Source organism: Ceratotherium simum, chromosome 25 (assembly GCF_057802395.1).
Source record: "Ceratotherium simum simum isolate JZ-2026a chromosome 25, ASM5780239v1, whole genome shotgun sequence".
Taxonomy (NCBI): domain Eukaryota; kingdom Metazoa; phylum Chordata; class Mammalia; order Perissodactyla; family Rhinocerotidae; genus Ceratotherium; species Ceratotherium simum.
The window spans coordinates 835540-848298 of record NC_141924.1 but is presented as its reverse complement, the minus strand read 5'-3'; the positions used below and the strand labels follow the sequence as shown (position 1 = coordinate 848298).

Here is a 12759-nt window from a genome sequence, read left to right as displayed (position 1 = left end):
TGAGGTTAATCCTCTCACTCTCCCCTACTGGTAACTCGATCAAGGTCGATGTGAACTATGTTGGTAGGCAACATTGCTTACAGCAAGAATGACCTCTGGCAGGTAGACTGCGTGGGGACTGGGAGAGTCATAAATGCCCCGTGTGGGAGAGCCACACCACAGGCCTTCCTTGAGGGACCCTCGAAATTGGGCATGCACTTGATGGGAGCTGGAAGCCCTGTCTGTGGAGCTGCTGCAGGAGTAACATGAGCTCCTATGGGGCAGGAGGCACCTACGCCCAGCAGAGTCCTGCCACCTTGAACATGAGTGGGCAACGGGGGAGACGATGGCACCCAGCGAGGCTGGCCACATGCCCCGCCGTGAGGACCCCCACGCACGAGGAATGCCCGATGCTGCCCTGCTGCCAGGCTGTGTTCCTGTCCCGAGTCCTTCTTAGCGAGCAGAGGCCCAGTGTGGCCCGTGGAAGTCCCACGAGTCAGAACGCTTAGCGGAGCCTCAAGAAGAACCTGAGAGCGTTGGGACATGGTACCACGAGAAAGAAGTAAGCTCAACAAAGAACGCAGAACTGAGCAGAGTGTGGAGAAATACCAGAACTCGCAGAGCTGAAACCTGAGACAAGTTCTCATCTCAGTCCAGAGACAGGTGACGGAGACATGCTTCCAGTTAGAAAGCTCTGTGAGGGCCTGGCCTACTGACCAGGCCAAGGGCTGGCTGGCTCCCCTGTCAGGAGCTCAGAAAGGACTGACGTGGTGGACAAGAAGGCTCCGAGTAGGAGGCTGTGGATTTTGTCCCAGAGAAGCCAGGCACTCCCAGAGGAGCTAGGACTACATCTTCAAAACCGTCGTGGGCGTGGATTTGGAACAGAGTTGGCTGGAATGAAACACATTTTAAAAGCTTCTTTTCGAAGAGTTATACTGGCAGAAGGACCAGCAGGCTGGAGAGTGACGGTGCGTGTTTGCCATGTAAAGACCTTTTAATGTTTATTTGTTTTTTTGGTGGATCTGGACAATCTGATTCCACAACTTGTATGGAAGTATAGGGGCCAAGAACAGCTGAGTCATGTCTAAGGAAGAAAAACCACACTGCGGGGTTTGCCTGAGTGCATGAAGATGTCCTACAAAGCTAAGTGACGGAGACACTTTGGATTGGTCCAGGGTAGTGACGGAGACACTGTGGGGTGGCCCAGGGTAGTGACGGAGACACTGCGGGGTGGTCCAGGGTAGTGACGGAGACACTGTGGGCCTGGCCCACATCTTTTCGTCGCACACATTCTCCAGGCCGCTGCTGGGTGCCAGACACTGTTGGAAGCTGCACTGGGAGCCCGGGGAGACAGAGACTCAGGGCTCCCCCACACCTGTCTACCTGTGCTCCGAGCTTAGGCCAAGGACAGGCTCCCAGGCCACATGTGGTCAGCTCCATCACAAACGTGAAAAAACTGAACGCAAGAGCCCAGCAATCACTGGCCACTGCCCAAGCATGGCCCTTGGCGCTGTTCAAATCTCTACTCAAACCCCCATTTGCACCACACTCCATGAGGGAGCAAGACAAAGGCTCATCTACCCAGTCCTGTGGAGGGGACCCCGGTGCTCAGCTGGTCCCTGGAACTGCTGCAGCAGGACCCCCACTATCCCGACAACTTGGCCTGCCCAGGACAGGGCCAGGGTGCCCCCAACCCTGCCCTGAGCTCAGGCCAGCACCCGCTCCCTGCCCCAACCAAAGGCCCTAGAGGACGTGGAGCAGGCAGCCCCAGGCAGACACGGGATGCCAACAGGCATGGTTACCTGGTGGTCTGGGTGGCCGAGACAGAGTGCCCTCCACCATCTTCACGCTCGGAAGCACGAACGGCAGTGGGCGCACATCTAATAAGTTTGGATCCGAGTGTGTGTCGGACTCGGCTCTGGTAAGACCAGTTTTGGGGGCCTTATTGTCTACGTGTTGAAAATGACAGGAGGGGAACTGTATCTTCCCGCCAGACTCGCTGTGGATGGACTGCACTTTATAGCTTCTCTCAGTTGGCCTCTTTAAGGGCGCAGGCAAGGTGCAAGGAAGTACCTTTTCGTCCCTCAGTCTCAAGTCCTGCTGGAGGGCCGTTGGTGGGGCTCCTGATACTGGGTCTGGCATGGCCGAGGGGCACCTCCCTGTTAGTGGCTGACTGTCCGAGAGCGAAGATGAACAATTAAGGTTGGAAATGGGCCGCATTTGCTTCCTGGCTTTCCTCACGCTGATGCCTTTCACACAGAGCTCGGAGGTGTGGAACAGGGGCAGCTCCACCTTAGGCTGGTGGGGGGGAGGGGAGGTTAGGGGCCAGGCTGGCCCACCGCCAAGGATCTGCCTTCCCCTTTCCCGGTCTGCTGGCCAGCAGTAAGGCCTTAAAGAGAAGCATCAGCCACACTTCCCACCGCCAGGCTGCCCACTGGGCCCTCCTCCAGGGAGGCCCAGGCACAGGGTCCCAGGCGGAGCCAGAGTCCGGGACACAGCCACCACCCAGCCCTGTCACCGGGCCTGCAAGAAGGAAGGCTCCTGGAGGACACAGGCCCTGGAAAGACCCCTGAAGGAGAGCGTGGCTTTCACCCGCGGAGAGAAGGGAGGACACTGCAGGTCTGAAAAGGAACAGCCCAGAAGGGCCGGCAGGCAGCGGACATCCCGCCAGCCCAGGCTGGGGGACCCCTGCCCAGTGGCCACAGAGCTGGGGGTGGCTAGGGACGAGAGGGAGGAAGGTTGGAGGGTGGGGCCGGGTGAGACCCCGGGGCGACCGGAGCTACCCGTCCACTCAGTGTGCGGAGGCGGCCGCGCCCACGGGCGGGCGGGGCAGGCACCAGGCCTGTGGTCCTCCTCGCCAGGCTGGGCTAGGGGCTCCACCCGCCCCCCCACCAGGAACCAGCGTGCGCAGCCCCTCACCTGTCTCAACAGCAGCTCGAAGTTGCCGGTGTCGCAGCTGCGGTCGGTCTTGCGGTCCACCACCACCTTAATGGTGTCCTCCTGCACCTGCGCGCACAGCTGCGCCGTTACGGGCGTGGACGCGTGCATGGTGGGGCTGGAGTTGATCTCGATCAGCCAGGGCTGGTAGTCGCGGCCCAGCACGAAGTCGGCCCCGTAGAGCTCGAAGCTGTTCTTGCGCGGCTCCACGCGGGCCTGCGCCACCCTCATGGCGTGCGCCACGGCGCGCTTCATGGCCGGGTACACCACGCTGCCCCACACGGCGCTCCGGCCCCTCCGGCGCAGGTACTCCTGGAACCGGGTGCTGGTCCACATGTTGTGGCCCGGCAGCAGCGGGCTGCGCCCCTTGTCGTTGCGCAGGTGCTTCTGGATGGAATTGTTGCACAGATGGACGGCGCTGCGGGCAAGGCCGCCGTCAGGGCAGCGCCCCAGGACCCAGACCGAAGCCGGCCCCAGACCCCGCCCCCGCGGGCCCCGGCGCCCCTACCCCGGACCCCCCGGCGACCCCGCCCCCGGCACAGGGCCGCCGCAAGAAGGGTTCTGGCCGCTCCCCATCCGGAGGCAGCCTCTGCAGCCCTCCCCGGCCTGGGGACACCATGGATGTAGGGGGCAGTCCGTGGCCACCAACTAGGGCCCACTGGCAGGTAACAAGCTCCTCGAGCCTCAGTGTCCCCACCCGCACATGGCAGTAGAGACGGGGCCCTTGAGGAGCTGGTCTGGTGAGACAAGGTGAGACTCACTGTGAAGTTTTAATTAATTAACTTATACTCTTGCCTTGTTCTCAACAGGATTGAAAACAGATAACTTCTACTAGGAGATTATCAGATACTATGGATCCTGTCAGGGTCCTTTCACTTAACTGCATCACTAGGCCTGGGGATTTTCCATCTTGCCCCAGTGGTGAGACGCGCCCCTGTGACCTGGGTGAGTTATACTCCCACGAGACAGACAGAAAAACAAGATGAGGCCTCAGGAAGTTTTGGAAAGGACAACGGGATATTAGTGGACCTACAGGTGCACGCAGCACCTCGCCTGCACTTCCTGTCAGCATGTGCCAGGCTGGGCCACACCCACTGAGACATGGCTTCAGGGACTCTCTCGTCAGCCTGGGGTGAGGGTTGTGATCCCAGATGGAGAAACGGGGCTCAGAGTGGGTGAGAGATCTGCCAGGCACACCCTCACGGCTGTGAGGCCAGGCAGTCTCGGGTGGGAGGGCTACAAGGGGCTCCCTGGGCTTCTCACTGCCCCAGAGGCTTCTTTTGCACAGCGAGCTCCAGGACCCCTCCTCCAGGGCCTGCTGGCCTGGAGGGGACAAATGTGCTGCTTGAGCTGCCTGCCAGGACCACTTCTCCCCAACTGCCTGCTCCTGCCAGGTGTGACTCCAGGTGTCACCTTTCAGGTGTGACTCCAGGTGTGGCCACAGCCCCTAGCCTGGGGGCACAGTTAACCTCCCCGAGGTGTCTTTGAGCAACTCTCAGCCCATTGTATTCTGACTGAGTGCTCCGTAAAGCCCCTGCCAAGGAACCGAGGCACCCAGCCCAGCTCCTTGAATGTGATCACAAAGCAGAGCACGGAAACCCTTGGTTTGGACAGAAAAGCAGCAGGAATACTCTGCCATAAGGACAGCACATTCCCAAGGCTTTGAAGATAGGTTCTCACTGTCCTGCCACACACACTCCAAAACCCTGGTGAGGTGCGAGTTCACCCACCCCATTCCTGAATGTCTGATCCTCTGCCCGGCGCCCTCCCTGGGACCCTGCCGCCCGGGGACTGCGGGATCCAGCGTGCTGCCTGCCCTGTCCTGGCCTCTCCTGGCTCAGATGCTCCCTACCCTCTCATCCTGCCTGGCACAACTGAGGTCCTCAGAGGACGCTTCAGGCTGCCTTCACGTCCCACGGGCTCCTTGTCGGGGGGCTGCACTCCACCTCCCCGGAAGCTCTAGCAGCCTCCCTACCCACAGGATCCCCCACCCCAGGGCTTTGGGGCTCACAAAGAGAGGCAGGGGCTACTGAAGGGGTTTGCAGGTGTTCCTGGGGAGCCTCCCAAAGGTGGCTGGCCTGTCCTGCTCCATGTGCTGAGTGAACCCCGAGGGAGCAGGACAGCGCAGCTGGCAGAGCATGCACACTCAAGCTCGGCCTCCGTGGGTCAGCATGCAAACACGGCCGGCCACTCAGCCTCCCAGCAGAGGGGGCAGTGGCACCCACCACGTGGCTCTGGAGGGTGGCTCTGGGCCTGTCGTTGAGACGCGTCGTGTCTGGGCTGTGCCTGGTGCTTCATGGGCACAGGGTAAGCGGGGCTTTGGGGATTTTCGGGAGAAGATTCACACCTTGTGGGAGTGCAGAGCCCTGGCTTTGAAGGGCAGTGGGCCTGGGCCTGTCCCCCAGGGAGGGAGGTCATTGAACCTCCTGAGCCTCAGTTTCCCCATCTGTGCCTCACGTGGTGATGGGCAACAGCAGACAGCTCCGTGTCCTGCCCGTGCATGCAGGACAGAGTCTCCTGCTCCAGGTGCTAGTGGGAGCACGCCACACACCCTTGCGCCCGATGGCACCGAGCTGACCCCCGACTGACCTGTCCAGATTGTCCAGGGAGAAGCGCTGTGTGGAAAACCGCAGGTAGCTCTCCTTGTAGAACCAGATGGTCAGGGGGTTCCAGTCGGTGACAAGGAACCACTGCCTGATGTCGAACTTGGTGTCATAGATGAGCAGTGGCGTCTCGATGTACTTCTGCACCACCCACCTGTTGTCCTTGGCGGGGAGGTGGTCTGCAGCCACCAGCTCCAGGATCTCCTCCACGCGGTTCATGCACACTATATCTGCAGGAGGTCCCCACTCAGCCCCGGGCATGGCGCTCCCAGTCGAGGCTCAGTCCTGAGACCCAACACGGCCTGGGTCCTGGACCCGGAGGCAGCATGGCTGGGTGGGGCCGGGCAGGAAAAGCTTTGCCCTCAGGGTCGAGGCTGCAGCCAGGGCAGGGCAGCCCCCAGTCTCTCCCACCACGAGGCCAGCCCTCAGGGCTCCAGAGAGGACACCAGCATGGGAGCGAGAGGGATGGGGACGGAGGCAGTTTTAAAAGGCAGCCAGGGAGTGGTGGCTGAGCACCAGCCCTGGGTGTGAGGTGAACAGGGGAGCAGGGCTAGCTCTGTGGGCTGCAGGGAAACCAGCAGGCAGGGGCAGTGAGGTGTTCTACTGGCTTCAAGGCACAGGTGCCCAGTGGCCCTGGGGTCCAGTGAGGCCTCACACCCAAGGATGACTGGACGAATGGGGGTGAACCAGGGAAGGGGGGACTGGAGTGCACTACTGTTCACCCATGTTTCCACTTTGCAGGAGGATTTACAGCTTCTCGTTCTCAGACCCCAAAATTAGGCCACATGACAGGTGGTGACCAGTGACATCTGAGCAGAAGTGACATGCATCTCTCTGTGCCGCAGCATTTAATGTCACCGACAGACCCTCCAGCCCTCTCTTTCTCTGCCGTGACAGCCCTGAAGCCTGAAGGGAGTGGTGTCACAGATGGTGGGGGGACTTTGATGGGAAGAGCCCCCCCATCCTCCTGTGCCAACCCGCAGTGGACAACAAGCATGATCCAAGATGAACTGGTCTTACTGAGAGCCACTGAGGTTTGGGGGCTGTTTGTTACACAGCACAATCCAGCCTGTCCTGATGGATACAAGGGTGGAGGGGGCACCATCTGCAGAGGCCCAGAGCACAAGCATCACAAGACACAAGATGAGCTTTCCTCACAAAAATACAGGACTAGTTTCTTCAGTTACGGTAAGTTGAGACCTTGCCATCTTGAAATGAAAGTCTAGGACGAAGCAACAGGCCACTGAAGTTATCCTGGGCCAAGAGCAGGGGGCGCACAGAGGCAGGGGCACAGCCAGTGACTGGGCAGGAAGCGGTACATTGGGTTCTGAGGTGTCCGTGGAGCATCCCTGGGGACGCAGGTGTCTGCGGTGAAGGGAGGTCTGCCCTGATGGACAGGAGGAGGGAGCTGCCAGCAGATGGATGCTGCCATCCAGACAGGGACAGAGCCTGGAGCCCCGGCCCCACCTGGGAGGACGGACGCTCAGAGGAGGGCAGGCGGAAGCCCAGAAAGGAGAATGTTTCAGGATGGAAGATGTTTAGGACTGAATGTAGTAACATCACAAATTAATAAAGATTTTTTAAAAATCACATAAAAATTAACCACCTATGAATTTAAAACAACAACAAAACTCTTCAAATAACTCAGGGGGCACATAGAATAGCCTAACAAAAAGGGAAGTCTATTTAGATACTCAGGAAAATGAGAACATCGTAGAACTTCAGAAGAGGATGCAGCCAAGGCCACATTCAGAGGAAATTTCACAGTGTAAAAGCTTTAATTGTTGCACAAGAGAGATTTGAAATAAATAAGCTGAGCGTTTGAGTCAGAGCCACGGGGGAAGAAATCCCTCACAGGAAAATTGAAAAAATGCAACCAAAAGTTGGTTCTTTGGAAGCACGAATAAGATTGGAAAACACATTGAAATCCTGTTTTTAAAAAGAACACATAGTATCCACCATTAGGAATAAAAAGAAGACATGGTTGCAGCTACCACAGAGGAGGATGAGTACACGGTGAAATGTACACGGTGCCAAGGAGATGCCTCCAAGAGAGAGCCGGGCGCTTACAGGCCAGTTTCCTAATATATCCGAGGAGCAGGAATTCCGTCGTTCCGACGACTCCATTGTTGCTTGAGATAGAGGCCCTTACTCCGTTTTAGTAGCTAGCGTAAGCCTATCACCAGGATGGATGGAGGAAATATAGAAAAGAAAACTACAGACCAGTTTAACTTAGGAACACAGATGGGAACGTCCTAAGGAATCAGCAAACCTTGGACATAAACTGTGAAGACCAGTGTCTGTTGAGACGCCCCTCCCCCGGGACCAGGACCACCGGGCGCCTGCGAATCCTGTGCGTCCAGCCGGCGCCGCTCCCACGGCTGGCTGTCCCCGCCGGCTCCTAGCCTCGGTGGACCCCTGCGCACAGCGCACAGCCTCGAGACTCACCTCGGCCCCGGGACTTGGCCGCGGGTTTTACGATCCAGATGTTCCGAAGCCCGTCAATCTCCATCTGGGGGTTCACGGAGGTGAGTTTACTCAGCAGAGCCTGGCACCGCGAAAAGTGGTTTCTTGAATCAGAGATGAAAGCGTCGCCTCTACAAAACAAGATCCAGCGAGCGCATGAGGTTCGGAGGGCAGTGCCCAGGCTCTGTTGACCAGGTGCGGCCAGTGGCTGACCTGGCGGGAAAGGGCGAGGGGTGGACCTGGAGCTTCCTCCTACCACCCGAGGGGTGCCTGGGAACACGCCCTTTCCCAGGTGCTCCCGGCTGGGCAGGGGGAGACATGGGGACCCCGACTGTGGGTCTAGACTGCACGTACACCCCAGGAGCGCTGTGCCTGGGGCCCAGGAAAAGCTGCAGGGAGATGAGGGCGGGGTCCCTGTGCCGCATCCCCTCGTCAGTGTGGCCCTTGCAGGCCCATGTGTCCAGTGGTTGGTGGCGCCTGGGATGACCTCTTGCCTGCAGGGAGGTCCTGATGGGAAAGCCGACCTGCCCACACTGGCCACGCCATGTGCTGCAGCTACCAGGGCTGGACGCCTGCTTAATGTCCTGCAGGCTTGACCGTCACTCGGACCGGCTGGTGGCCACACAGTCATGGTGGCAATGGGGCCAGCTCAGGAAGCCACCATAATTTAAGGGAATAAAGGCAGGGTGGACGCTAGAACTGTTTGAGAGGGTTTAGAGCGCAGCCACGCATTTTTGAAAGCTGGGACAAGGAACCTGCCCCCAGGGCCGCATCAGACCCCCCACGCATGGGTGGGCTGTAGCAGAGGGTGGGCTGTGCTGAGCTCTGAGGTGATGGCCTGGAGGCAGGAGCAAAGCTTTTTGGGATAGGGATGTCTGTGCACAGTGTTCTGTTCACACCTGCTGGGGATGGGAGGGCAACATGGAAGGGAAAAGTGAAGCGTGGTGGTGTCCCCGATGATGGGGGAGAGACCCCCCAACCGTGCTGCTGTGCATGAGGGCACGAGAAAGCAAGAGCCGCGAGGCGGTGCAGGCCCTTCCCCAGGCGCAGGGAACGTGGGTGACGTGTCAGAGAGGGCCTTGCCGCCCTGGCTCTAGCTGGACCTGCTGGAGGGGAGCCCCCAGACCTGCCAGGCCCTCCTCTGTAGCAAACAGATTCTATCTGACCCCAGGATGACAACAGGACATGGTGGAAACGGGCGCGAGTCCCTGTGCGCCTCATGACAGTCCCGTCTGGCTGCAGAGACTGGCCCTGGAGACCGTGGTGAACTAAAGCAGGTCGCCGAGAGCGTCCACAGTGCTGGTCAGGATCACAGCTGCCCAGGAGACCAGTAGATGCGTCTGGTGACACGAATGCAGTCTCGACTTTGGCTCAGGAAGAGGACCAGTGGTTGGCTCTCCCTCAGGAAGGAATCCCCGCGATCTTTCCAGGGCATCTCAGCCCTGGCCTGGAGGATGCCTCAGCCCGGCACCGTGGTATCTGGGCAGGATAGCCGTCAACTGTGAGTTTGCACATCATGGTAATAACATCGTCACCACCACCACCCGCCCCCCACCCCCCTTGGAAGAGAGGACAGGAGGACTGGGAGCTGTTCAGGAGCCCAGTTTCAGGTCCGGACGTTCAGGTCCCAGACACATCCGTGATCATTAGACAACAAGCACCAACCCCCTCCCCACCCCGATGCTGAGGATAAGAGGGAGGGACACAGCGCCTGCCCTTCTGCTCCTGACGACACGCACATCACGTTTGGGGACACCATGTGCCCCACCAAGTCAGGGCACAGACTGAACTGAAGGGCCCTAACAGCCCTAACGCACTCAGCAAGCCCTGCAGGCGCCACAGTGGCCACGCGGGTCTACTGCTGCCACCTCGTGGTCACTCCCGGACTGCTTCTCTGTGAAGGTGTAAGAAAATGGTCAAGTGCATAGTGCCCTACTCAGAGAAAACCGTCAACGTATGTATACATTTCACACGTGTACTCTCGTGCAGTTGCCACCCAGATCGAGATGTAAACACCTGCAGCCCCTCGAAAGGTTTCCCTGTGTTCCATCCCAGTCAGCCCCCTCTGCCCTCTGCCCTCCTATCTGTGTAGACTCGGCTTCCTTGAACTTCACGTGGGTGGACTCACACAGCACGTACTCTTCCATGTCTGGTCTCTTTCGCTCAACAGAACGACTGTGAGGTTCACCCGGGTGTGGCCTGGACCAGCAGCTCCTTCTTTCACATCTCGAGGTTTCCAGATTTGGGCTATTATGAATGAAGTCTTTCCGAGGACATATGTTTTCATTTCTTTTGGATAAAGACCTAAGAATGGCACAGCTGGGTCGTAGGGTATGTAGATGCCTAAATTTATAAGAAACTGCCAAAGGCTTTCTAACCTGGTTGTCCAATCTGCACTCTCACCAGCAGTGCATCGGAGCCCCAGCTGCCCCCCGTATTGGCAACACTCAGTGTTGGGTCTTTTGTTTCAGCCGTTCTGGGGGGTGTGCAGTGGTATCTCCGTGTGGTTTGAATCTGCGTTCTCTCATGAGTACTGACGGTGAGTTCTAGTCACATGCTTATTGGCTATGTGGCTGCCTCTTTTGTAAAGTGCCTGTTGAAGGCTTTTGGTATTTGCAGTGGGACTGTTTCTCCCTTCCTCCTGATCTATAGGAGTTCTGTATGTATTCCACACACGAGAGCTCTGTGGGACATACGCATCGTACATACATTCCTCCAGTTTGTGGCTTGCTTTTGTAGTGTTTTTTGATAAACAGAGTTCTCAGTGTCAATAGAGGGAAATTTCTCAGTTTTTTCTATTATGATGACTGCTTTTAGTGAACTATTTAAGAAATCTTTCCTTCTTCACGATCATGAAGATATACTCCAGTGTTTTCTTATCTTTTTTTTAACTTTCACATATCATGATAATTTCAAATTAATTTTTGTGTATTTATGAGGCAGGATTCAAGGAACATTTTTTCTTATAAGGATGCTTGTTGCTCAAGCACCAGTTAGTGAAAAGTCTAACCGTTCCTCACGGAACTGTTAAGAGAGGTGGCCCCTTGATCTTAAGTGCTCATACACATGAGGACCTATTTCTAGGCTCTCTTCAGTTACATGGGTCTATTCATTCTATCCATCTACCTCACCCCAATACCACACTGTCATAATTACTGTAGGTCTATCGCAAGTCTTGAAATACAGGCATAAGTCCTCTAATCTTGTTTTTCTTGACCAAGGTTGTCTTGGCTTTTCTTAAATCATTCATATTGCCAAATAAATTTCAGAATCAGTTTGTCAATTCCTCCCATCCCATCCCTCCAAAAAAATCCCTGCATGGATTTTGACTGGAATTACATTGAATCTATAGATTAGTTTAGGAAGAACAAATATTTCTATATCACAGAGTCATTGATGAACATGGTTTTATGCACACACACACAATTATTAGGTCATTAATTTTTCTGTTTAATTTTATACTTTTCAGTTAGGGTCTTCAATGTATTTTGTTATATTTTCTTCTAGATATTTGTTATTTGATGTTGTTGTAAATTGTATTTTTAAAATTCCAGGGGCCAGCCTGGTGGCGCAAGCGGTTAGGTGCGCGTGCTCCGCTGGGGCGGCCCGGGGTTCACCGGTTCGGCTCCCGGGCGCGTACCAACGCACTGCTTGTCAAGCCATGCTGTGGCGGCGTCCCATATAAAGTGGAGGAAGATGGGCATGGATGTTAGCCCAGGGCCAGTCTTCCTCAGTAAAAAGAGGAGGATTGGCAGATGTTAGCTCAGGGCCGATCTTCCTCACAAATAAATAAATAAATAAATAAACAAAAATTCCATTTTATGGCTGTTGCTAGTACATAGAAATCAATGGACTTTTGTATTTTACCTGGTACCTAGTGACATTGCTAAACTCACTTAATTATGATACTTTCTTTATGATTTTTAAAATTTTCTATGTGCACAATCAGGTCATCAGTAAATAAAGAGTTTTACTTCTTCCTTTCTGGTCTTATGCCTTCTATTTCTTTTTCCTCTACTATTAAACTAAACTGACCATTCAGTCAATACAGATTGGAGGTCATGATAGTGAGCATTTTTGTCTGATTCTGATTTCAAGGAGAACACTTTCAATACATAACCATAAAGAAATATGTTAGCTTTAGGATTTTTATAGATAAACTTTATCAAATTAAGGAATTCTTTCTTTTCCCAGTTTGCTGAAAAAAATAATAACATGGACAAGTGTTGAATTTCATCAATGTTTTGTATCTCTTGAGATGATCATATAGTTTTTCTTCTTTATTCTGTAAATGTAATGAAATTTACCAATTGACTTTTTTCCTTATTGTGGTAAAATACACATATAAAATTTACTATCTTAACTATTTTTAGGTGTACAGTTCAGTAGTATTGAGTACATTCATATTATTGTGCAACCATCACCGCCATCCATCTCCAGAACTCTTCATCTTGTAAAATTGAAACTCTGTCCCTATTAAGCACTAACTCCACATTTCTTCTTCCTCCCAGCCCCTGGCACTCACCATTCTACTTTCTGTCTCTGTGATTTTGATGACTCTAAGTACCTTATATAAGTGGAATCATACAGTATTTGCCTTTTTGTGGCTGCCTTATTTCACTCAGTGTACTGCCCTCAAGGTTCATCCATGTTGGATCGTGTGTCAGAACTTCCTTCTTAAGGCTGAATAATACTCCACTGATTGACTTTTGAATGTTAAATCAAACTTGAGTTCTTGGAATAACTGAAATGAAAAATTATCTAGAAGGATCCA

General features: G+C 54.8%; 1 protein-coding gene across 1 annotated transcript in view; it reads right to left on the bottom strand.

Annotated features, from left to right (window-relative positions):
* Positions 1-1671: 1671 nt before the first annotated feature.
* The window catches only part of TTLL8 (tubulin tyrosine ligase like 8), a 51762-nt gene continuing 40674 nt past the window's right edge, over positions 1672-12759 (bottom strand). Inside the window, exons 9-12 of the mRNA XM_087448563.1 lie at positions 7968-8116; positions 5506-5749; positions 2899-3334; positions 1672-2277 (exon numbers count right to left, since the gene is read on the bottom strand). Of these exons, the coding sequence (XP_087304689.1) occupies positions 1723-2277; positions 2899-3334; positions 5506-5749; positions 7968-8116 (1384 nt within the window). The 3' untranslated portion in view covers positions 1672-1722. The remainder of the gene's footprint in view (positions 2278-2898; positions 3335-5505; positions 5750-7967; positions 8117-12759) is intronic.